This window comes from Bombyx mandarina, chromosome 12, assembly GCF_030267445.1.
Source record: "Bombyx mandarina strain Sakado chromosome 12, ASM3026744v2".
In the NCBI taxonomy this organism is placed as follows: domain Eukaryota; kingdom Metazoa; phylum Arthropoda; class Insecta; order Lepidoptera; family Bombycidae; genus Bombyx; species Bombyx mandarina.
This window is the reverse complement of record NC_143219.1, coordinates 16,403,535-16,430,060: the sequence shown is the minus strand read 5'-3', so window position 1 is coordinate 16,430,060 and position 26,526 is coordinate 16,403,535. Positions and strand designations below refer to the sequence as shown.

The 26,526-nt window shown below is 37.4% G+C and overlaps 2 protein-coding genes across 2 annotated transcripts; one reads left to right on the top strand and one right to left on the bottom strand.

Annotated features, from left to right (window-relative positions):
- Positions 1 to 786: 786 nt before the first annotated feature.
- Positions 787 to 17,066, bottom strand: cact (NF-kappa-B inhibitor cactus). Its single transcript, XM_028180230.2, has 5 exons — positions 16,137 to 17,066; positions 12,947 to 13,272; positions 5,034 to 5,122; positions 1,928 to 2,140; positions 787 to 1,381 (listed from the first exon to the last, which is right to left on the bottom strand). Exons 1-5 carry the CDS (start codon positions 16,409 to 16,411, stop codon positions 1,304 to 1,306), a joined length of 981 nt encoding a protein of 326 aa, XP_028036031.1. The 5' UTR covers positions 16,412 to 17,066; the 3' UTR covers positions 787 to 1,303.
- A 2,521-nt stretch (positions 17,067 to 19,587) lies between these two features.
- LOC114247300 (DNA replication complex GINS protein PSF1) lies at positions 19,588 to 21,502 on the top strand. The gene is made up of 3 exons (XM_028180231.2): positions 19,588 to 19,786; positions 20,035 to 20,099; positions 20,936 to 21,502. Exons 1-3 carry the CDS (start codon positions 19,715 to 19,717, stop codon positions 21,384 to 21,386), a joined length of 588 nt encoding a protein of 195 aa, XP_028036032.2. The 5' UTR covers positions 19,588 to 19,714; the 3' UTR covers positions 21,387 to 21,502.
- Positions 21,503 to 26,526: the final 5,024 nt, after the last annotated feature.

Sequence of the window (26,526 nt, the reverse complement as noted above, 5' to 3'; positions counted from 1 at the left end):
CATTTCAATTTTTAAAAATGCAAGTATTATATACGTTGTATTTAATATTAATTTCCCTGAATCAAGAAAACATAAATTAGAAAACAGTAGCTGTATTCAGATTTATTGTTTTCTTTTAGCTTTTTTTCTCAATCGCGTCGAATTAGGCCCTGACTTAACTGCCGCTTATTTAAAAGTTCGAGCAAGACAAAGCTTCTGAAGCTACAATAAAATACTTGCGTTTTTCAAAACTCGCATGAGAACGATCTTTGAGATAACCAAGATTTATATTAATTATAAAATTTTGAGATTATAATTTAATTATGCACACTAAATAATAGATAAATATTCATATGAAATATACGCAGAGTACATAAATATTTTTTTTTAGTATGTATGTTACATACACGTCATTATTTGACCGCCACTAGGGGCCCTAACGATCGCGTCGCAGCCGACTTAGCATCGCATCGCATGTACTAAATGCTCAAACAAACCCTTATTAATATGCAACAGTTAACTGAGAGACGATCGGTTGTGACAACCCTAAAATCGCTAAATTTTTTTTTTCTTGAAAGAATATTTTCCAATCTAAATCTGGATATTTGGTTACAGATGCGCATAGGGCGGTCCGCACACGACCCGTGGCCCCGCCCGCGTCGGTGCTCCGTGCAATCGTATATGGAGCACCCTTAATGTAATAGTGACATCATCCCTGTGACGTCACATCGCGACACAAACGACCAAACGATTTTTCCTCGAAAAAAATGTCCTCAGAGGTACAGAGTCCGAAATGAAAATGCGAAGTTTCAAAAACAAATGTTTTAATTAAATAACTATGACTAAACAACATTATTCGTAAGCGTAACTTTAACTAGAAGTATTCAAATCTATTTATACAGTATCAATAATATTGAACATTTCGTAAGGAAGACTACAATACGCTATGCTACATACAGCACACTGTACATCCGTCCGGGCGCTTCTCTTGTCCGATTCATTAACAACTTTATAACTTTAACGACGATCATTTCGATGTCGACATCACTTGAGACCGAGAGCACAGGACAGATTTTTCGAGGCAAACTCGTTTTGTAAAAATGGACCTGCTGTTTTGTTACACGTTCATTCCGACCATTGACGACTGACAAACAAACTCTGTTTCATATACATAATTAACTGTGCTTATTATATAGAAATTAATAAACTATGATACATATCAGATTGGAACGTAATAACATTATCCATGGCGGCGTTGAGGTCGCGCAGGGGGCGCGGGGTGAGGTCCGCCTGTGTCCGGGGCGGGGGGCGAGGGGGCGGTGTCCTAGGCGACGTTTATCGACGAACCGCTCCGGGACTCCTTGATCTTCTCGTACAGACTCTCGTTGTCGCTGTCGTTCGTCTATGGACAACGACATATTAGTTTATTAGTTTTGCAAAGAGAAATGCATAGTGATATTAAATGAACGAGGAAACTGGACAGCTTCAAACTTATATAAGATTACACCAAGGGTGTAAACATAATATTAGTTGCAGTCATCTGGGTGAGATGGTTTCTCCGAATAACAATGATAAATAGAATAGGGACAGTTTTCAATAGTCCATGTGGATGGACAACAACAGGGTTACAGCCTGACGTATGTGTATATCTATCTATCTTTCAGCTTACAGACGTGAACTGCTGGACATAGGCCTCCCCGAAGCCTCGACACAACGACCGGTTCTGCGTTGCCTGCATCCGGCGAATTCCAGAACCTCAATAGGTCCACCTTTTGGGAGGCTCTGTGTATGGGCGGTACGTAACCTACTATTTGCATGGAATAAAAGGCTTATTATTATTATTTTAGAGACAGTGCTGTTACAAGTGGATACTTGTGATACAAATAAGGATTTGGTATAGAGGTATCATCTATAGCCACTAGTCAATTCGTGTGGACAGCTAACTTACATCATCGTCGGAGTCCCAATCGGAGTCGCTGTCCGGTCTGAGCGGGCCGAAGGCGTGGCGGGCGGCGTTGCGGCGTGCGTACCAGCGCGGCGTGCGGCCGGCCTGGTCGCGCCAGCCCCCCGCGCCCCGCGCCCGCTCGCGCAGGAACGCCACGAGCCGCGCGTCCCCGCGCCGCGCCGCGATGTGCAGCGCCGTCCACCCCGCCAGCCTCTCCTGATCACCACAGACACAACAAGTTAATTCAACGACCGCACTCGGGTTCAACGCTACGTCTCTCTGACCCTCGCCACATTTGATTTGATGTCGTCGTGGCCTAAAGGATAAGACGTCCTGTGCATTCGTGTTGAGCGATGCACCGGTGTTCGAATCTCAGGCGGGTACCAATTTTTCTAATGAAATACGTACTCAACAAATGTTCACGATTGGCTTCCACGGTGAAGGAATAATATCGTGTAATAAAAATCAAACCCGCAAAATTATAATTAGCGTAATTACTGGTGGTAGGACCTCTTGTGAGTCCGCGCGGGTGGGTACCACCACACTGCTTATTTCTGCCGTGAAGCAGTAATGCGTTTCGGTTTGAAAGGTGGGGCAGCCGTTGTAACTATACTTGAGACTTTCAAGGTGGGTGGCGCATTTACGTTGTAGATGTCTATGGACTCCAGTAACCACTTAACACCAGGTGGGCTGTGAGCTCGTCCACCCATCTAAGCAATAAATAAATGTACAATCATTGGCAAACCCACTTATTACAAAAATATACCCTTTCGCAGATTTGGAAAGAAATAATAACGTGATAAAATCACACAGTGAAACTGCGGTAAATTTTCACGTTTTCCTGTTTTTACGCGTTATGTTTTAATAATACAGAATATTTATTTGAATATATAAAAGCCTTTATTTTGTGTGCAAACTAATTGATTTTTTTCTACATATCGGTATGTTTGTTCCTCGACCAAATCCGTAACTAACTGCTTCTACGGCAAACTATGTTCCCTGGGCTCGTAGACCGAACGGTTTACTTCAATTTTGAAAATAATTTCCTTAGTTGTCTGTTACAACGACATTATATTTAAAATTACGAGCATATAATATGAGTCACGATAAATTTTAGATTATTTCATTGTAACAATTCTACATCACACTACCTACCTACATATATTATAAGAACGTATATCAAGAAACTAATTACTGCTGAATTGAATACATTTATCTTTTTTCTGTAAACACTGGGAATTCTTTGTGTTTTTCGAAACATACGAGTTAGGAACAAAACAATGACACAAGGATACACGCAGGTAAGCTTATATCGTTACTAAAACAACAAAACGTATTTACGTGCAGAAAAACCCAATTTTATTATCAACGTTATCAGGAGATAGCGCTGAAAGAGGGTTTTCCCGAATCGACTGTTTCTGTTTTACCTTTTTGAATTTTCCGTTATGGACAAACTGATTCGATTACAATATTCAATGAGTGTGTGAGTGATTTGTATTCTGTATCCAAACCGCATCAGATCCTTTGAGGGCTACTTTCGATTATTCTCCTAGAGTTACTGATAAGAACAGTTCCATCTATCAGTTCGCAAAGACAGGATTTTGTTTAATATTTAAAAATACTACTTATTTATTGGAATATGAATCCAGGTTGTATTTAATTTCATTATCAATATAATCACACTTTACGTGGCGACGATACTCAATGAATATTCTGTCGCACCAGTTCCAACATTTAAATGTAGTTCTGTAAAATAATATCTCTATTTATATACATGTGTTCGTACTTCTGAACTATAGACCTATTTTATTACCGGAACGAGTATAATGTATGAACCGTTTCAACTTTCAATAACATCAGGCTGGGGTCAGTCGTGTGAAGACTGTGACGTGATGATGCTAGAGATCGCGCGTGGCGCCTTGGCTTAGTCTCAATAAATAACTAAATTTGTGCACATGTAATAGACCAAAAAATCACAATGTTCTAGTGAGTGGACATATATTTGAGCTTGTAGAATCGACTGTCACTGACTCTTGGTATGACAGATGACTCCCGGATACAGCGGGGTCACATATCTATATATTAATACGTGAAGCAAAAACTTTGTATCCCTTTTTACGAAAATTGCGCGGATGGAGGAGTATGAAATTTGCCACACTTATAGAGAATATAGAGAAGAAGTGCACAATGCTAATATTTTATTAAAATAATGCATAAAAGATACATTAAATCAAGAAAGAAAACATTACACACACTACATACCATGTATTTGACGCACACACGCATGCATACTATTTAATGTCAAACTTTTGTTCTTGACGTCTGTTGTCAAATTGAGAATAGATTAAATATTGTTTGTCTTTATTATTATTTTTATAGAATAGTATAAAATACAATCATAATAGTGTACAAACTTACAATCCCAATTATTAATTATAGTCGAATTTCGACTACTGCGGGACCTCTAGTTTATGTTAAAAAGTTAACTTTGTCAAGATTACGTGCTACGGTATCTTGAAACGTATTAATTAGTATTTACTGGTGCCTACTTATAGTTGAAACTCACATTGTCATGACAGTTCATATTTGCCTCAGTTCACCTCAGCTGATAACCTAACTGATATCGTGGTGCTTTATTCTACTAAACTACCGATCCATAACGTTTTAAAATGTAAAATCGTAATATCGGAAACAAGTAAGTTTTGATGCGCCTTAACATTGTCACGGGACACGATGCGTGTTTTTATTTATTTAATTTATTTCTTAATGTACTTGTTGATTTCTATCATTGGTTAATTAAAGCAAATACTTTTATTTATTGCTTAGATGGGTGGACGAGCTCACATCCCACCTGATGTTAAGTGGTTACTGGAGCCCATAGACATCTATAACATAAATGCGCCACCCTACTTGAGATATAAGTTCTAAGGTCTCAAGTATAGTTACAACGGCTGCCCTGCCCTTCAAACCGAAACGCATTACTGCTTCGCGGCAGAAATAGGCAGGGTGGTGGTACCTACCCATGCGGATTCACAAGAGATCCTATCACCAGTAAGGCAGGGTGGTGGTAAAATACAATACAGAGGCAGTAGGGACGCGCCAAACTTACCCTATCGTCGATTTTAGCTCCGTAATGGATCAGTGTTTTCATGGTCTCGACGCTGCCGGCCGAGGCTGCCAAATGTACGCACGACTGTCCTGTAACAACAGACGAATATCATTTTAACAAACCCTTCTATTGATTATACTCGCAAACTATGTTATCCGTACATCTAGTTAAAATGGACAAAACACCATAATTACACTTTTGTTTATTGTCTGTATAAGTAGACGAGTATACGGCCCAGCTGATGGTGAGTAAGCAATGCCAGGGGTAGAGCCAAGCCGCTGCCTAGCCCTTAATACTCGCCATAAGCCACATTTAAACGAAAAGACGCAAGTGAGCGACCATTTTGTTAACCAACATTTTAATACTTCAGAACACTTATTATATCGTTACAAAACATTGGATATAAAATTTAAAAACAAAATATAGAAAGATTTACATGTATTATAAAAAGTATTTATAGTACTTCTAAGGCATGGAACGTTTTCAGTTACGCTAACTTAGATGACGTACAACATATTTATTTGAAGTATAGGATGTGTTCCAATGCCTTTGAAACTTCAAGCTCTGTCTGTCGCGCGTCTAGACTCTGGCAATTTTTAATACAGAGTCGAGAGTCAGTCTGCCCTTCCGGGTTCTATTCGGAAATTTGAGAAACATGTTTATTACAAAAAACTTAATTCTTATTCTTATTCTTTTCTTATCTCTGCATTTTCAGTCTCCTTGGGTGCGTGATGACAATTCAGTGTTTTAAAAATAATTTTAGTACAAAATAGAAAAAGACGAGACTCTGCCCGGCCGTGGACGTCTGTACGCTGATGTTGAACAATAATCGTGGTATTGTATTTTTTCTCGGCCTTAATAGATAGCCTCGAAATAACCCGTGTGCTCATTTAAATTTAAAATGAATTGTTTACTTGAAATTCAGTATTTTCCCCTAGACGTTTGGAAAACCTCCAAACATCGTGGCACGGATATAGATTCATTGCTGAGCTGTACGCCATTTTTAAAACGAAGAATTTAGGTCAGTTCCCAATTAAAACTATTGAAGTTTACGTTTCTAAATAGATTTCGCGTTAGCATGTTCTACATTAGATTAAACTTTCTGTTTAAAAAGTTTAGACGCCCATATGGGTTTTTATTTATTAAAGTATGTATGTAATTAAAGCATGTTTTTATTATTTAAATTATTACAACATGTTTTGGGGATCAGAAATATCACAAAATAGATATGAAGTCATATGACTGATGAAATATTTAATTACATTTCGTTATCATTAAATGACACACAAAGAGGTACCTTTAATGCCCAACTAGACTAGAGGTTTTGTTTCTAGCGTATTGGTTCTTCTTCTAAATTTGCGTCGATTTTCCTTGACTTTATTCCCGTTGAGGTGGTTACAAGTATGTGTTTAAAATAACAATAAATTGCTTTAATGCGCTATCCGCCGATATTTTCTGATAATTAATTATTAATGCTAACTAAAAAACTAGTTTAGGTGTTATTTAAGAGTAGGTACGAAAAAAACATTGACGCCTTCGAACACATCAAAAGAAATATAACGATAAAGTTTATTTAACTTGATTTGATAATGATTGATTTAGTTGGCGTGTATTATAGAATCATTTACGGGCGTCATCAGATAGCAGCCAACGACCGGCCGTACGTCATTTGTGTTTTCCCGCCCGTGGACCTTTTATTGTATTCAATGATAATTATGGTACAGTTACGTTAGATTTATATTATTGATCATTTGCTCGATTACACTCTATCTAGAGTCGCAATTTGTTGACTGAACACGTGTCGTTTCTTTTACATAGTTACGAGGGCGGGTGTGTTTGGAGACGTAATTCCATAAAATGAATATTATTATGTTCTACCTTTCGCCTGATCAATTCTTTATATAGTAGACATGGAATCAATTCGTGTGACGTCAACTTATAGATCAACGATCCAGAATGAATATAAATCTTTCACGGACGAAGATATTTTCGTCAAATTATGCTGTCACCACATGACGGCTTAAACAATTGTAGAATAAAATGTGAGAAGAATCGTTACATGTCAATGAATCTCGGTATTTCTTGGGAGATGAACGCACGTCATTGAAGTAATTATTTTTTTTAAAGACGAGGATAGTTGATTAGTTGGGGAACCCATGGACGCTAACAACTAATGAATGCCGCCGCCGACATCCAAGCATGACGTCAGAGTTTCTAGTGTATTATATAGTGTAAGTTTCTAATAACATCTGGCCTATCCTCCGAGGCGGGAAACAGCAGCAGTGACACAACACTACCACCAAAAGAACTTACATATTTTCAAAATAAATACCTATATCTTGAATACTTTGTGTCGTCGTGGCCTCAGCGATAACACGTCCGGTGCACTCGTGTTGAGCGATGCACCGGTGTTCGAATCCCGCAGGCGGGTACCAATTTTTCTAATGAAATACGTACTCAACAAATGTTCACGATTGACTTCCACGGTAAAGGAATAACATCTATACTAATATTATAAAGAGGAAAGATTTGTTTGTTTGTTTGTTTCGAATAGGCTCCGAAACTACTGGACCGATTTGAAAAATTCTTTTTCCATTAGAAGCCAACATTGTCCCTAATGAACATAGGCTACTTTTTTAAATTTTTATTTATTTTTATTTTTCGATTTCATGTATGTTTTAATGTTTCCGAAGCGAAGCGAGGGCGGGTCGCTAGTCGTGTAATAAAAATCAAACCCGCAAAATTATAATTTGCGTAATTACAGGTGGTAGGACCTCTTGTGAGTCCGCGCGGATAGGTACCACTACCTTGCCTAGTTCTGCCGTGAAGCAGTAATGTGTTTCGGTTCGAAGGGTGGGGCAGCCGTTGTAACTATACTGATACCTTAGAACTTATATCTCAAGGTGGGTGGCGCATTTACGTTGTAGATGTCTATGGGCTCCAGTAACCACTTAACACCAGGTGGGCTGTGAGCTCGTAAACCATCTAAGCAATAAATAAAAAAGCACTGTGAGTATATTATGTTTCCAAGTAAATAATCTCTTAGTAAAACCCACTATACTTGTTTACACACGATCCAACTCATCAATGACTAATCAAAGGTCCCCGTTGACCATTACTCAGTATCAGTCCATGTCTTCAGAGAATCTTTGTATTGAGCCGGCACGGAGTGCGGAGTCGCGGTAGATACCATCGCGTTAATTATTGTTTTCGTTGTGAAATATTTAAAGGCTGAAATATTAGCTGTCTTAACAATTGAACTTTACACCTTATGTCTAACTACGCAAGTCTTAAGTTCGATATCTTTCTATCTGACGTCCACAATGTTAACTACTATTCTCGTATTGAAAACAATATATCCAAGAGAATCCAAGCTTAGGGTAACTAGGCAATAGGGATGAAATAAAGATAGATAATCAAAACTCCGAAGTCTATTCAATGTGTAGTTGGTATTTGCGCACGTTGGCTTCATAAATATTACTACATATGTATTAGTATATCTACATTTGATTGAGTTAGCGGCGCGTGAAGATAATGCGCGGGGAGAGGCGGAGGTGCGGGGAAGGCGAGACGTGGGGTTTCCCAGTATGTGTCGAGTGTAGCACGCGCACCCACGCCATATAAGGTGGCGACCGATGATATTTTCACCGTTTCCACAGACTATACACACTAATGACGATAAAAATCAATATCGCATCGATTAATAACATAATCGCTATGAATATACGTGATCTCATTAAGTTATTGTAACAGAACCAAATGATTAACATACTTATTTGTTTGATAACAAGATTTAATTTTAATTAATTTTTAATCTTTGAGTAAGCTAAGCTTTTAGTAGAAAATGCCTTATCATAACTATGATTAATGTTACGTTACAACAGTAATTTCGTTGTACCAACTAGACTTTTTACCGGTGGTAGGACCTCTTGTGAGTCCGCACGGGTAGGTACCACCACCCTGCCTATTTCTGCCGTGAAGCAGTAATGCGTTTCGGTCTGAAGGGAGGGGCAGCCGTTGTAACTATACTGAGACCTTAGAACTTATATCTCAAGGTGGGTGGCGCATTTACATTGTAGATGTCTATGGGCTCCAGTAACCACTTAACACCAGGTGGGCTGTGAGCTCGTCCAACCATCTAAGCAATAAAAAAAAGAGAGTAAGAGATAGACGGGCTTCAAGATAGAGATGTTGTTTTGCACCGTGTGTTCTCGACGTTTGGTCGGCCCTTTCCATTAACCAGTGTCCTATACGAATGCAGGACCATTTCTCACTGGAAACTTTTGATAGAGGTCATTCAGTATCGGGTATTCGATCACCACGGGTTTGACGACGATAATGTTATTTCACTTTTAATCATAGTTATTTTAAAGTTCAATTAAATAAAACGAGGTGTTTTTACGCATTTGTTACGTAGGTATAAAACATCATTAAACTTTGAAGCGTACCTACTATTGCGTTTAAAAATTTAAGTATTTTCCTTATTTACGTTGCGATAATAAAAACAACTTTACATATGTGTTTACATCAAATAAAAAAAACTAATTCGTTTCCATTTTTCGCTGTAGTTTATCATTGTTTGTAGATGACACCGGAAATTAGGTTTTTATCTCTTTTTTATCGATAAGCACTACATATTACAATAAGCCGTCGCATGCTTGTCTTGAGACACGAGGATCAGCATTTTGTATCGATATAAAAATTGATAAACAAAATTTGTTTACATCAATATTTAGAATTATAGATTCTATTGATCATGTTCATCTCCCCTTTATGACCGAGAGCAGTTGAAAAGAGTGTTATGAAGGCGAAAAAACTAAAGACGAAACAACGAACAAAAATACATATATGGAACTTTTGAATATCCTTAAAGTACCGTTTATAGTTATTTAAAAAGACAATTGATATCCACCGTTGGCGCGCCATAACTAATCAAAATGAGGACCCATGAACAGACCACTCATTACAAACATGATTGCATATAGAGATAAGTATTCAGGAGTTATCGAGGTCAATCGAGTCGAAAGTGGAAGTTCCCCAATTAGAAGTTTAGTGTGCCATACAAGTATTATTATATCGTTAATTGGCTTACAATTAGGAACACAACCTAAGACAAACAGTAGTTGTCCATTGACATGACAACGTGAATGTTCATTTTGAAGCATGCCCCGAATCGAGATACACAGTATTACATAGAAATGTCAGTCCCGAGAGAAGAGTCTTCAACAAGCAACATGTCGGGCATGGCTGCCACCATATTATGTAAGGTTATGTTGAAATCTTGATAATACAGAGGTCATTGAAGAACCAGGCCGAGTGTAGGAAAATCCCACGCTGCGACGATCCACTGTTTGCAATAATACGATGGCGGTACAATTACTACTACACAATTTTACATCAAGGTATCAAGGAACCAAGTTGTGGTGAACTGCATTGCAAAATGAAAAGTAGGAAACTCACGTTTCATTTGAATGATTTAATGTTTTTTGCAGTGACCGGGGGACTTCTGGAATGTTCTAAACACCGGAAACTGATCCGCGAATAAATTAAACGTCAGATCAATGCGTATATTCGCTTCTGAATCATGTCTTCGATACACGAAAACCTTGGAAAATACTATATCTTCGTTCTTGTTTTGATAACAACTATTCCAAAGCCTCCGTTTTTATAGTCGACTATTATCTTGGTATGCAATAAAGGATTTAACTATACGCTAATATAGATAGGATGTTATGTACGTAGTCCACTGTTGTAGATATTTTATCGTAGATTCGTAGAAGGGAATATCATGAAAGTTACATGTAAGTACAATTTTTTAATTAATTCAACTCTTAAAACCTGTTTTTGCGTGTAATTTCAATAAAATATGTGAGCAAACTGCAATCTAAACACGAGGGCATTCCTCGTGTACATTTTTCGAAGCGTTTTATACGCTAATTTGGGAATTCCATTACCTTCTGCCATTTACCTACTTCATTTTCGTGACTCGAATCATAAACTTGAGGTTTAATAAAAAAAAAAAGCAGTATTCACAACCTCTCGCACTTCGATCATCAGCGGAACCTGTTTTTTTTGGAAATTCTCTAAATCCGGTCGGTCGTCGAATATTTCTTTAACCAAACATAGCAGCACGCAAGGGTTTAATTTGGTATGGTTTCAATTCTTCTATATATACATATGCGCGCCTGTTAAGTGAGATTCAGTACAGCGTTTTAAAATTAGAAAGCGTGGGAGGCGAGGCGGCGACGTAACGCTATTATTACGACGACGCTTGGGATTTCCGCGAGTATGTAACGCGGCAGCACGGCCCCTGGACACACTTTCACGCGGGTATAACCCATCAGCACATCGACTCATTGTTCAGCTCGAATAATGGGAAATTACGGTGCCTGCAGCCGTACCTCTGCGGTTTTCCTTAGACCGATCAACCCAGCGAATACATTTAACGGAATGGACTTGTGTTTACCTTCAACAAGTTCACTTTGTAAGCTACTTAGTGAAAGCAAGCTACTTCAGGGGCGATTTGACGGCGATAGAAGCAAGGGAATTGCTGCGTTTACACAAAACGCAGATATGAAAAGTATACATTATGTATTTATTGTTGTTTAGAAAAACCCAGTTCACTATGCCGGCTGCTTAACAAACTCATAATTAGCTATGTGCAGCGTAGTGGGCTGTGGGGCATCCCGACTAAAGAGTCGTGCGAACGTTTGAGCGGTAGATTCGGTTCAATGTAAGCATAATGCTTTCACTCAAGTTTGAGAACGGTCGTTGGGAATACCCAGTCCGCGGTCACACCGCCCCGCACGTAGGCGGCCTCTGTCGAACGGCTCGCAGTATAGATGTATAATTATTAAGTCCGAAAATTATGTTATAATACGTGTTTGACTGTCTCGGCAAGGTCAAGCGTCGGGTAAAACCGTATGCAGATCGACGACCAGAAGTCGTGCGAAATTCTTTTACACAAAACTTGAAGCCGACCAGAGATGATCAGGGAAAACCGCTAATTAAAAAAACTCGAAATATCATGTTTTGATGCAGCTCTACACGGGTCGTTCCGTGTTCACGATTTAAAATGAGGACGAGTCCACGAGACATTCTAAAATTTTGAATGGATGTTTATGAATTGCGTTTCGCTGTATTCCAAACCGAATTTACGATAGATTTTTAATGACTTCGATCGTAATGGAGACCTTGAATGACGTCACAAGTAGACACGGTTCGCACTTCGGACGTAAACAACGCCGTATGTCTGTGTCGTGCTACAAACTGCCTCCAGATACGAGCTGCTAGTGTTCAATTCAACAATGTATGCTAGTAGACTACGTAGCTTCTAATGCGATAAACACGCGACGTCATTAAGTTAGGGTGTAAGTTCACGCCTGGATGGACCGCGACGCCGGCGCCGGCAATAAATACTACTTCCCTGAATTATCCGAGGTCAAACATTTAACCTACCATAGGATAAGTACAGTACTATGCGTAGTTCAAATTCGGACGTGCTAATCTCGGCATTACATTTTATCGTTCATACTGCGTCTTAATTCAACGACCGATAATAGACCACGATATTAGTGAAATTACGCAATTTTAACTTAATAAATTTTAATAATAAAAATGCGGTAGTTGCCGACGGTCAAGTCTTTAAGAACGCTTAAAGCGAATCGTAAGTGGAAATTCCGAGTTTGTATGGGTTTTTACATCTGATTCAGTGAGACAATAATTTATCTCGCTGCAAACTTGCTAGGTTTATAGTTAATATTAATTTAGCTAGAATCTGAATAAAAGCATGAGGTATATAAATTGATCAACACTCATTACACTAATCTGTTACTGAATTTGTTATCAGTCGAGTCGCTCACAAATGGCTATAAGGAAATATTTGAATGATTTCTTTTAAATAAACAACTTACCGTTGTAGTTCTTCTGCTCCAGTACTGTTAATACTTTACTACTCTGATGCTCAGGAACTTTGGCAAGTAGTGCTTTTAAGCATTCTATATGGCGGGCGGCAGTCGCTTTGTGTAGCGGAGTCTCTCCGAGGCAGTCTCTCGCTCCGATGTCAGCTCCGGCGATGACCAACATCCTAGTGATGATGGCATTACCACTCATCACCGCTAGATGCAGTGGCGTATGTCCATAATCGTTGGGCACGTCCAGCCACGACTTCTCAGGGCACACCCTGATGAGGGTACCCACTGACTTTTCACAGCCGTGTACGGAGGCGATGTGTAGTTGTCTGTAATGGAAAATTACAACTCTTCACATTCAACATATCAACTGCACAGACTCCTTATCTATACTCTATACTAATATTATAAAGAGGAAAGATTTGTTTGTTTGTTTGTTTCGAATAGGCTCCGAAACTACTGGACCGATTTGAAAAATTATTTTTCCATTAGAAGCCGACATTGTCCCTGATGAACATAGGCCACTTTTTTTAATTTTTTTAAAATTTTTTTTTTGGTTTCATGTGTGTTTTAATGTTTCCGAAGCGAAGCGAGGGCGGGTCGCTAGTAATGTAATAATGTAATAAGTAGTTCACTGATATGTAATAGCCATAATAGGCACTGGTAACACTTTATAGTGACTGTTTTCATTTTAGACATTGAGTCATCTATTTATGGGAATATCTGTACTGAAAAAATGAGTTCATCTTAGACATGGAAGTGCTTCTAAATTTCAACAAAATATATTTTATCTTTCAGACCTTCTACTAATAAACATATTTTTTATTATCTGAAAATTCCACTTTTTTTTTTATTGCTTAGATGAGTGGACTAGCTCACAGCCCACCTGGTGTAAGTTGTTACTGGAGCCCATAGACATCTACAACGTAAATGCGCCACGCACCTTGAGATATAAATTCTAAGGTCTCAGTATAGTTACAACGGCTATATAATTAATTATTAATATGTGTATAATTAATTATTTATCACACAACTGGTGCTATATCAATGTTGTTCTTGCATGGATTGTATGTATGTATGGTAAATTAATAAACCTTAATTTATAAATTTATCATAGTGTTTGTATATTTAGATGAAGTTATTGTAATAAAGACATTTATTAGTAGGTATTATAAATGATACTATTTAAATAAAACGAAACATTTTATAATTATTGAGGAAGTAAACTTGTTTTTCTAAATGTTAACTTGTTTTGTAATTAGTTTGAATTGTGAAAACTAGTACCAGATGATGACATTGTCGATTGGTTGATTCTATCATTGGTATGTGCATGAACCAGTCCATTCTATCTGAATACAATGCAGGACCAGCCTGATATAAACAAACACATTAGATGTACCCATGTAATCCTCAGAATTTATATAATGAGTGATGGTGTTGTGAGTGAGGTCATTTGAGGACATCACTAGTTGCATCTAGTGATGTAATCAAATCACTATCTAATCTATTCAATAGCTTGTTCTTTTATTATACATAGCTACATAGCTTATTTCTGAGTGAGGAAGTTAAATAAATAATTTTAGGGATATCAAATAAATAAAAACAGTGTAAAATGTTATGAATTGATAATTAAAACAACATGAGCTAGAATTGTCAACACATCTGGGAACAGTTTAACAAATAATATTTTGGTAGTTTTAGATAGTTAAGAAAAACAAATAATTATCAGTTCTAATTCAAATATTTAAAAATAGTCCCTAGTCCACAGGATTCAAAGAAGGCTGAAACAGTTACATTTGCACTCATAAATATATTATTATATACTTGATCATGATTACTAATTGTATTATCAATCCAATCAATATGTTTTTCAAGCAATTAAATTCGCTCACTTTCAAGGTGTCTTTATTCAAAAAAACAAATCAGCGCAAAGGAAGTTGTAAAATGTATAAATGATTTCCTTGTTAATTTAAATATTGGAAGAATATCAAGTCTTTTTCACTGCTATATTTACTAAAACATAGTAGTGAATATTTAGTTTATGTATATTTAGTATATAGTTTTACTGAAAACAATGATATCAAAGCATATGGCCCACCTGATGGTGAGTGGTTACCATCGCTAATTCACATCAGTAATGCCAGGGGCAGAGCCAAATTGCTTCCTGTCCCTGAGTATTTTCTATGAATCTTGTTAACCAACCCTCCAACATGATAAGGCATTCGAGAAACATCATGGAGAGGAGTTAATTCCAAGCCAGATGGTACATGCCAGAAAATATCTCCGGAAATGCACTGTGGATAAACACAGTGGTTCTACACAGAGTGGACAAAGGCTACTGCAATGCTGGGCAGTGCATGCAATTTATTCATTGCAGAGTTTACAACATATCATGTGCATATTACCCTATTAGGCTACAGACGCTTTAAGTTCATTTTTGTTACTGTACTGATAAATTTTTTTTAAATGAAGTTTATGTTATTGTACCCTGTTCAAATATAATTGAACTAGCGACTTTATATCAACATATTTTAATATGCTTTATAAAATGCTAAATTATGAGAATTGATGCTTTAACAAAAAGTTCAAAGCTTCAAAAAATACACCATGATAAAAATTGGTTTTACTAAGTGCATGTTAATTCAAAACAGATTGATTAAAATAGACTTATGAAAGGATATTGTAACTTACAATTTGTAAGTACCATAAATATAAGGTTGCTATTTCTCTCATTTCTTTCACTGAACACATTTTTATCATGGTTTTAATAAAAATAAATATTGTAGTTTAGGTCTGTTGACTTATTACAAACTGTTTTGGCTGGGTAAGATTGTAATATTACTTTGCTTAGTGAGCTTGAGGTTCTTGCACATAAGTATTATTTGATAACATTTCCACCATTGACAATGTTTTTTTAAAAAGATTCCTTCCGTAGGTAATTAATTGACTTTAACAACAACAAAAAAGCAATTTGATAAATCTCAAAATATATTTAAAAATCTATCATTAAACTAAAAGGTAAGCAAGAAGTGTTCCTCGAAAAAGTATCATAATAATATTAGTAGTGTCAAATCAAGTTAACAATGTTGTTTAAAATTATAGGGAAAAATTTCATGCAGAGACCCTAAAAAACCAAAATGAAGAATTTGGTTGTTGTTGTAAGAGTGCGTAGAGTCTATTGATTTATACATACGTGTCTCCGTCCTCGTCCTGTTGGAACAGTAGATACAGCGGAGGAATGTCTGCGGTACTCTGTGCAGGACTCTGAACACTAACCATTACTTGTGACAGCCTATCCGTAATGGATTTCACTCCACTTTCACCTTCACTATTCTTTTCATCATAATCGATCATCCCTGAATCGATATCATTACTATCACACGGTCCTGATATTTCACCAGTAACAAAACCGGAATCAGCGTACTCGTCCTCGCGCAATTTCGTTTCGGAATCTTTTTTGGCACTCATTTTTGGTTCAATTCTATACGACCGTTTTCAATTTTAACAATAATCTTATTCGTTTCACTATTGTTTATATTACAATTGTTTATGAACACGGAACCATGTTTTGACACAAAAATGTCGCGTAATAAACAGCCTCACTACAACGAATGCGCGTGCACAATGCGTGATTAAGATTCAATGCTGAAGTATTTGTGACTACATAAGGCTGCCATTTTTTGTTTTTATTAGCATTCGTCATTACGTCACTTTCTAGAGACATGTTCGGAAACACTGTGTCATGTAAATTGTCTACAATCTACATCACTGCGTGATGATTTAATCTAAAATATTTTGTTTGAGTTGATAGATATCCTTAATAAAAACAAAGTAAACATAGACATAGACAGTGACAATAGGTGTCTTGACTAGTAAAAAAATATCTGTTGGTTCGTGAAGTAAAACAATATAACAAAACTGTGATTTCGATAAAAATAAACTAAAACATCCGCGTAATTAATTCTAATTTAAAAAAGTGTGATAATATATTATTTCGTAACTGCCTGTGCTCTGTGATTAAAAGTTACGACTCTGGAAAGATCTTTAAATTATATAATTTTTCAGTGACGCGATAACGTATGTTAAATCGATGTACACCGGCTACATGCACGAAAAAGTATGTATCACGTTCCACCTGAGCCTGAGAGTGCAAGTGAGAACGCGGAACAAACGATAGAGAGACACAATCGGCCCAAGCGTTAATTTATCGCAAAAATAATAATTTTCAATTAACTCCCTGTTTGTATTAAACAAACTAATGACAATTCAGTGATAATAATTCAATTCAATTCATAAAAGTATGCAATTTTTCATTAATGTTCTTTATTTTATTTATATATTTTTTAACTTTATATACTAGACAGTCTAAAGGCGGACTTAATGCCATAGGCATTCTTTTTTTTATATTTTTTTATTGCCCTTGTAGGCAGACGAGCATACGGCCCACCTGATGGTGAGTGGTTACCGTCACCTATGGACTTCAGCAATGCCAGGGGCAGAGCCAAGCCGCTGCCTACCGCTTAATAGTCTCCACAAGCCTCGTTTGAAGAAGGACATGTCATAGCGTTCGGGAAACACCGTGAAGGGGAGCTCATTCCATAGGCGGATGGTACGTGGCAAAAAAGACCTCTGGAAACGCACTGTGGATGACCGCAGTGGCTCCAGGTAGTATGTATGAACTCTACTCCGGTGGCGGGTGGTGCGATGATAAAAACTAGATGCCGGTATCATCTCGAACAATTCCTCAGAGCACTCCCCATGGAACATACGGTACAAAATACAGGGGGAACCGAAGTCCCTCCGCAGACCCAGAGGCTCCGAAAAATTCTCTGAGAGTCTACCTTAGGGGGGTGCAGAGATGAACCTTGATAGGTGTAGTGTGAAAGTGATATTACTTAAACATATGTGTATATATAACATACATAATATTTATAGATACAAATACTCGTACTTAAATAAATACATATACATAAATATATACGTATAAAATATATATAAATAAATATTATCAATTAGATGACTCTGCTAACTCTCTGAGAAACAGTTCTCGAACCCTCATCTTAAACGCTTCACGTGTAGTGGTCGACCTTCGAGAACCGAGTCAGAACTATGTGGAGGACAGCGAAGAAGAAGATTGTGAGATGAACGAAAATTTCGGCTGTGGTCAGACCCTAAGTATTGAAAGGAAGTAGTTAAATAAGCAGGTGAATTTGGGGAATGCAACAAAGAGTAAAGAGTACCGAGAGCACGCAAGCTACGGCGTTGTCGAATGGGGAGCCATTTAAGTTGGGATCGATGAGAAGATACTATCTTGAGATTGAGATATTATCTTGTTGAACACCCAGTAAAACGAAGTCACTTTTTGATTCCTGATTTAATCAACAATATGATAACTTAATTCACTTTAACACCTATCCAACCTTAACCAGTACGTACAACAGTCACTTAATCACACAATGTAACAAGGATATAGTAAGTGCACCGGGCAAACGCAGTCGAATGAATGTCCATTGCGAGGCACGAACCGCCTTTTTATAACGGCCGGGGCACCTGGCTTGTGTATGACTCACTCCTATTGCACGTGCTGTATAACAGAAGTAACGTTAACGCCGTCATAGATATGTTACTGCTTATTATTTCTGTGTGTTAACACAACGTAACGACATTGTTGGTGTAGAGAGCGTAGAGGATCGGTGACAGGATACCTCCTTCGGGAACCCCAGCTGTGGCTGGGCGCACCGACGATTTAGCGCTCTTGACCGCAACAAAAAGGGTTCTGCCCTCCAGGTACGACCCCAGTAGTCGCACGTAGGCGTGCTGGAAGTCCGTGTTCTGCACCAACTTGTAGATAAATCCCGCACGCCAGACACGGTTGAAGGCCTTCTCGAAATACTGCCGCCATGTACTGGCGTGCGTTGGACCGTCAAAAGGTGCTTAACGCAGACCAATTGCAGCGTTGTCGAGTGACTGCTACGTATCCAGAATTGGGTCTGAGAAGGATGTGCGGCGACACCCTTCTCACCAGCAGCCGCTCGAACAACTTGCCCACATACGACAACAGGGTAATCGGACGATAATTGGAGGGCTGTCTTCTGTCCTTCTAAATTCCCGGGAAATATCCTGTTGACAGAATGTAATTAAACAGCCGTGCCTTAAAAGACACGACTGATTCTAGAAAGTGGAAAAATGCAAGGATGAGAATACTGTCCTCACACAATGCCTTGCGCTTTTTCATCCGCTTGATAAGGAGGCGCAATTCAGCGGGAATGATGAAATCATCATGTCCCAGAGGTGGCACCGGGAGGTTAGTTTGCACGTCGAACACTTTGTTGAGTTCGACGAGAACGGTTATCAGGGTCCCTAAGTCTGCTCCTAATGTTAAAGCTGAAAGCGTCTCTGCAAGAGTAATTGGATCTGATGGTCGACCCGATCAGGAGAGTGAGATTATTATTGGCTGTATTGTTACTAAGTGATTATTTGTAAAAAGCTACTTGTATGACTTAGCTCCCACTACTAGAACATTTTAGTATCTTAAGATTAGGTTTTGGTATTATAGATTTAAAGATCAAGGCTTCTGTGATTTTCGAAACTCATCCAAAAATGATGCGTATCCGATCATAAAATGTCAAATTTACTATCTGTCACAGTCTTGAGCTGTCACTCATCAAATTAATAACAACTTTCGCGCCAATGCCAAAAATGATTCTATCTAAATTATTAAAGTATTTTGTTTGTTATCTCTCTCATTGTTAAGTAAATAAGTAATACACAATGTTCGCAGAAAAAGTTATAGAATTAATAAAAGAAGTAGATAGAAATCCTGACACAATAGATCAATTTAATGTAAGTTGGATGTGCCCATGTAGGTATTGGATTGGAATTAGAATAAACTTGTTATATGTAATGAAAGCTTTAAGTTACTATTTAATACCGAAACCAAGATTTTATCCGGTTGTCATCTATTCTGTTTGTCTATGCATGTGCACTATAAAGTCAGAAATGAATTATATTAAATTATTGTTATAGCACCGCCTATTATTATTTTTGTATCTTTTAATCTTATAAAGTACATAGTATTACACATGTTACAGGATGAAAAAATACGCCAAATAATAGAAGAAATGCATTTATTATTTAAATTGAACATGAATGATGCGTAAGTCACTGGTTTTCTACTAATATAACTGCAAGTAGTTATTGTTCAATATGCAAGATTTGCTATGATCACTTCTATTCTGTAACCTCCTATTCTGTTTCATGTGATGCAAAAGTCCTCAGGTAACCTTGTAACTCCAGGAAGGCCTTTTTTTGTTTTTTTGTCAATCTATTGCTACTAACCTCGAGGGGTTATGCTAGCTTCATGGGATTTAAGGTAGCCCTTGAGATCTCTAACCCAATTATGCAAAAAAAAGTTTTATGACTTTTTTGTTTTATAACTCTTCGCATTCAAGCAGTTTGGATAACTTGCCCAGCAGATTTTATAGCTTTACTCGTTGTGCTTGAGTAGCACAGATATCTCACCCAGCAGATTTGTTATAGCACTACGGTTATGTATCTGCTTAAAAATACTTAAGTGTACAGGCTTGGCTTCAATTTCTAATCTTAGCTCAGCTTATTGAGTTTTTTTACAGTGTAGTTGTTTTTTAATAATAGTACTACTTATTGTTTTTGGTATATAAAAAAAAATAGAGAAATGTGTTTGTTTGTTTGTTTATCTTAAAGTACTTTTAAAATGTTTCTCTAATTTGGCCAAAATCGGCCTGAGTTGCTGGTTCGCACAAACGAAAACGTCATTTAGTGCAAAGGGGTTAATATTTTCATGCACTTGAGTCTCATGTGGTGTTGTAATAAGGTTACCTGCTATTAGTCCATTTTAATTTTAATTTCAAAAATATGTAGTTCAATTGCTCATCAAGTTCATTTATAGAAGAAGAAGATAACAACAAACTGTTTTATGATTATCACTTGTATTAATTGAATTACTATTTTTAGTAATGCTACAACAGAAAACAGATCATTGTGGACCACAGTTCAAGTAAGACATTCTGCCCTTGAACGCAATAAAAGGTGTATATTAGCCTATCTCTACAACAGAATGAAAAAAATTAAGACATTACGTTGGGAATTTGGTGCAGTACTACCTCCAGATATCAGAGAATTGCTTTCTGATGACGAATATCAATGGTTTTCAAAATACTCTGGAAATCTTGCTCTGTATATGAGATCTTTAGGCCAAGATATAGGATATAGTGGCATAGACTTGACTGAAAATTTAAAGCCCCCTAAATCATTGTTCATTGAAGTGCTTTGTGTTGTGGATTATGGTAAATTAGAACTTGAAGATGGTGATGTGGTTATGCTTAAGAAGAATAGTAGACATTATCTTCCTACTTCGGAATGTCAGACTTTAATACGACAGGGTATTCTGAAACAAATAATGTGAATTTATTTTATCAATAGTGAATTTTTTACCATTTTATGTTTTAAATAATATTGTGAAAAATAATGTTTGATGTATGTATGGAAATAAATTTTATGAGAAGGCTATTTTTACCTTAAGCTTGACTACCTAGACTTGACTTGATTAGATTTGCACCTCCTAATAAAGCAAGTGTGTGTTCATTTTTTTTTACTATCCCTGATGGGTGAAAGAGCAGTCATAGAGGCCTAAAGAATATAATGCTTGCTGTAGTCAAATCAAATGATGCAACAATCAACATCGGCACTGAGGTTTTTTTTTTGCTTAGATGTGTGGATGAGCTCACAGCCCACCTGGTGTTAAGTGGTTATTGGAGCCCGTAGACATCTACAACGTAAATGCGCCACACACCTTGAGATATAAGTTCTAAGGTCTCAGTATAGTTACAACGGCTGCCCCACCCTTGAAACCGAAACGCATTACTGCTTCACGGTAGAAACAGGAGGGCGGTGGTACCCACCCGTGCGGACTCACAAGAGGTCCTACCACCAGTAAAGCTAAAATATCAGACTTCACACTTAGAACTCTTGTTTAGGTGGGTGGCGGCATTTACGTTTTTGATATTTACGTGCTCTGTTAACGAGCTGGAATTGAAAAAAACTATTTTCTCAAAAAAGATACAGCACAGATATTAATTTATACTAGCATAGAGGCAGGCACTAAAACATCCACCAAACTACAACTAAATCCAGGTCTGCATTTTCTCTGTAAACTTCGCTTTAACTAGGTAATATTACAATATTGCATGATCTATTTCTCAACAAAACACTTAACCAGTCTCGTAAAGTTAAATAATGGATAAAGTTGCAGCATTAGAAGTTCAGAACAGAAAATGTGCAATGAATTATTAATATAATAGGTATAGGTATTATATTTTTTTTTTTTTTTTAATTTTTTTTATTGCTTAGATGGGTGGACGAGCTCACAGCCCATCTGGTGTTAAGTGGTCACTGGAGCCCACAGACATCCACAACGTAAATGCGCCACCCACCATGAGATATAACTTCTAAGGTCTCAGTATAGTTACAACGGCTACCCCACCCTTCGAACCGAAACGCATTACTGCTTCACGGCGGAAATAGGCGGGGTGGTGGTACCTACCCGTGTGGACTCCCAAGAGGTCCTACCACCAGTGATTACGCAAATTATAATTTTGCGGGTTTGATTTTTATTACACGATGTTATTCCTTCACCGTGGAAGTCAATCGTGAACATTTGTTGAGTACGTATTTCATTAGAAAAATTGGTACCCGCCTGCGGGATTCGAACACCGGTGCATCGCTACACACGAATGCACCGGACGTCTTATCCTCTAGGTCACGACGACTTATTTATTACTAGCTGACCCGGCAGACTTCGTAATGCCTCAATCGATAAATAAAATACCTAAGCTTTTGTATAAAATAAACTTAAAACAAACAAAATGAATCCGTCCGACGGGGGACACATCAGAGGAAAAACAAAATTGTTATTTTATTTAATTCCGAGCATTTTTATATTTATCTATCTTTTAAACCTTTAAATTAGCCAAAGCGGTCCAGCCGTTCTCGAGTTTTAGCGAGACTAACGAACAGTAATTCATTTTTATATACAGTCGACTCTCGTTAATTCGAAACTTGAGGGACTCATAAAATATTACGAATTATCGAATGTTTGAAATATCAAATGGTTCGAAATCTGTGAGAGAAAATAAATAAAACTTCGAATTACTAAGTATTGATCAATAATTAATTATTAACTGCTATTCTATAACAATGAATAGTAGTTCTTTTCCGTACTCCAGCAGTTTGAGCAGAATTAATTTTCTCCTTGTGCTTTATTATGGTTGAGAGAGTACTCAGAGGAATCTTAAATTCTTTTGCAACATCACTTTTCTTCTCACCTTCCTCTACTTTTTCGATTAACTTCTTCTTTTCAGCAATCGTCAAACATTTATACTTTCTAGGACTCATAATTAACACAAACTTTTAATCTGCATACCAACGAAAGCCTAACAGTAACTGAAACATAACTAAACAAACCAATTCGTGGGGAAGTGTGAGTTTAACTAATCTTAACAAAAACAAAGGCTCGTGTATGTTGATACCACTGAAGTAGGAAACCTATAGGTCTATGGTTGATACAAGTTTGAAGTTGTCGCAAAATGTACTTACATTACAATCATTCGACCTCTTTCTCTCTGCAACTTTGAATTGTTGAGTGTTGGACGATTAACGCGTCGTTTTATTATATAGCAATGATTTTTCGTTCGAATCACCAAGTGCATAAAAATGTATTGATTTAGTTCGAAATATAAAGAGATTTTGTAGGGAACTCGTGATAACTTTGAATTATAGAGAGGTTCTCATTATCGCAGGTTGGAATTAACGAGAGTCGACTGTAGGTATTTAAATAACACACGTAATTGCGACGTGATAGTAGCAAATAGTTTTGTAAATTTTGTTTTCTTGTAATGTTTTCAGTTTTCGCGCGTAGACATCATTATTATTACTTAAACTAATATAATTAATTTCACACTTTATATTATTTTCGAATTCCGTTCTGAATATTTTACAATATAATACAAACCGTTAAAGAGTTATATGTATGTTTAATTAGTTCTTACCCCTTAGATAATTTAGTCATATACGTTTATACCGTAGTACAGAAATTTGACTGGTAGTAGAACTGTTAGGTACGGCGTGAAATTAACCTTTATGGACTTGTATAACCACCCAAAACATAAACAGTGGGTTTTTCAGCTCGCATATCTAACTACGGGTCACAAAGAAATACAGGGATTCCCAAACAACAGCAGATTAAAAAATATATACTTATATTTTACATTCCAACTCCATCTGTCATAGGCAGACTTTCCATGAAAATCGTGCATTGAATACCTGGGCCACTCGCCGATTCAGAGTCCGTTTATGTTTTCTTTATTGTGCCGAAAAAGCGGCCGTCACTGACACTCGACTTCGCAACTTCAAATTAAAAAGTCGAAGAATTTCATAGAACTCAGTTTTGTAAAGAACAATGTTTCTATTTCGTTTCGGACGTTTGGATGGACAAAGTTTCTAAGTTTAAATGGAAGTGGGATTCTCATTTTACGTGAGTCACTTTTGTCATACTGCAAATGGCGAACGGGTGGTCTCGTTCGCATTTACAAATATATCTTTGTCTTTCAACTCCTAGGCGGCTTTTTATTTATTTCCCTTCTAGGCACACGGGCATACGGCCTATATGATGGTGAGTGGTTCAGGGTCTTCAGCAATGCCAGGGGCAGAGCCAAGCCGCTGCCTACCATTAAGTACTCTCCAGAAGCCTCGTTTGAAGATGGATATGTCATAGAGCTCGGGAAACACCCTGGAGGGGAGCTCATTCTAAAGCCGGATGGGACGTGGCAAAAAATATCTCTGGAAACGCAGTGTGGATGAACGCAGTTTCAAACACCGTAGAGGGGACTGGACCGTTTTTTTGTGTTTGAGCGGCTCCCTCTAAAGTTTTGTTTTCTAATTGGATCTGGCGGCAGGTGGCAATTTGATAAAATGTCAAGTTTTTAAGTTTACGAACAGAAAATCGTCTGCGGTGCTTACTATAGTAGTACATACCTATCGACGGAGAAAGCGGAATTGTCGTAACGTGAAAAACCTAACTTTACAATAGAAGCCTAAATATAATATGTTAAAAAGAGATTTAGCCCAAAATTCAAGTTACGACATTTCCGCTTTTTCCCGTCGATATTGTATTGTATACCTATACTATACATATACATTAGCTGCCGCTATCGAACTGTATTTGTATTATTTAGAGTTCTATTACTATCCGATTGTTTATTTGATTTGATGTATGATGTTTGATATTGATATATTGATGATAGATTTGATTATATAATATATACAAAAGAATATTTGAAATATAATCTTTGAAACCTCGTGCGTTCCGGTTTGAATAGTTAGATAACCACACCGCCCGATCAGCCTCCTCCCAGCGTTAGGCAAATTATACGAATGGCTATTACAGAAACACCTCTGGACTTCATCACCTCGAAAGGCATCCTAATCGACGAACAGTTCGGATTCCGCGCGAAACACTTGTGTATTCAGCAAGTGCACCGCCTCACGGAGCACATCTTAGTAGGGCTAAATAGACGCAGACCCGTCCCCATTGGAGCCCTCTTCGTTCTTATCGCGAAGGCGCTCGACATTGCACAATGGCTTAATTTACCAATTTAGAACAGTGGTTTCGGAAATAGCGCATCGAACTCAAACCCATGGAAAGCACTGCCCTGCTCTTCAAAAGGGGTCGCCCACCCGAAATCACTGTTATTACCGACCCTACCCTGAACAACAAGTTTCTCGATAGACTGCGAGCCGTCGCGATACGTGTCAAAACGATTCTTTCTCTTTGACAGTACAGGTAGAATACAGGACTCAACGCCATACAATAAGATGGGGAACACCAGTGCCCTTACCACTCGGACTTTTTAACTATTATTCATACATAATAAATAAGTAGTAAAATTTCAGCTATTCTCACATATTGTGGGATTTATAGTGCTTAGTGAAACTTTTCCAAATAATTTGAAACAAAAGTCTCTTTATCGTGTTGTAGAATTATCGTGCTATAAGAGAGTTGGGAAGCGTTGAAAATACCGTGTTATAAGGGGGTCGGTTACCTGTATTTCAATATGGATTTCAGAAAAATAGAGATTGAATGATGATTTCAATGAAACACGACCCGTAAAAACTAAATTGGTGCCGAATCCGCTTACGACTAAGGTCGCGTCGCACTCCATTTCAGCTAATCAGAATCAATAATAATAACAATTTACTTAGTTGTTCGAGCGCGGCCTCGTCACTGCTAATAAATTGCTTATTCTGCAAGTTGATGACTTATTTACGTATTAACACAAAATTTAATATAGAACGGTCGGTTTTCGGTAAGCGGTAGTTGGTTGTATCCAACGGTATCGTTCCGTAGGCAAGCTTAACGAAAGTATGCAAATTAATCAACCAACCGATATATTGTTATAGTTTGCGCCTTCTCTTGAACTAAGTAACGGATTTATACTTTATGTAATTGGATCTATTGAAATTTAAACTGGATTGAATGAAATATTGTT

Bases quoted from the DNA above. Each gene is read 5' to 3' on its own strand.
- cact (XM_028180230.2), bottom strand. From the start codon at position 16,411: ATGAGTGCCAAAAAAGATTCCGAAACGAAATTGCGCGAGGACGAGTAC. The intron at 13,273-16,136 runs GTATGTATAAAT...TTTCCATTACAG, and splicing joins CAGGACGAGGACGGAGACAC to ACAACTACACATCGCCTCCG. The intron at 2,141-5,033 runs GTAAGTTTGGCG...TGTGGTGATCAG, and splicing joins GAGCTAAAATCGACGATAGG to GAGAGGCTGGCGGGGTGGAC.
- LOC114247300 (XM_028180231.2), top strand. From the start codon at position 19,715: ATGTTCGCAGAAAAAGTTATAGAATTAATAAAAGAAGTAGATAGAAAT. The intron at 19,787-20,034 runs GTAAGTTGGATG...CACATGTTACAG, and splicing joins ACACAATAGATCAATTTAAT to GATGAAAAAATACGCCAAAT. The intron at 20,100-20,935 runs GTAAGTCACTGG...TACTATTTTTAG, and splicing joins AAATTGAACATGAATGATGC to TAATGCTACAACAGAAAACA.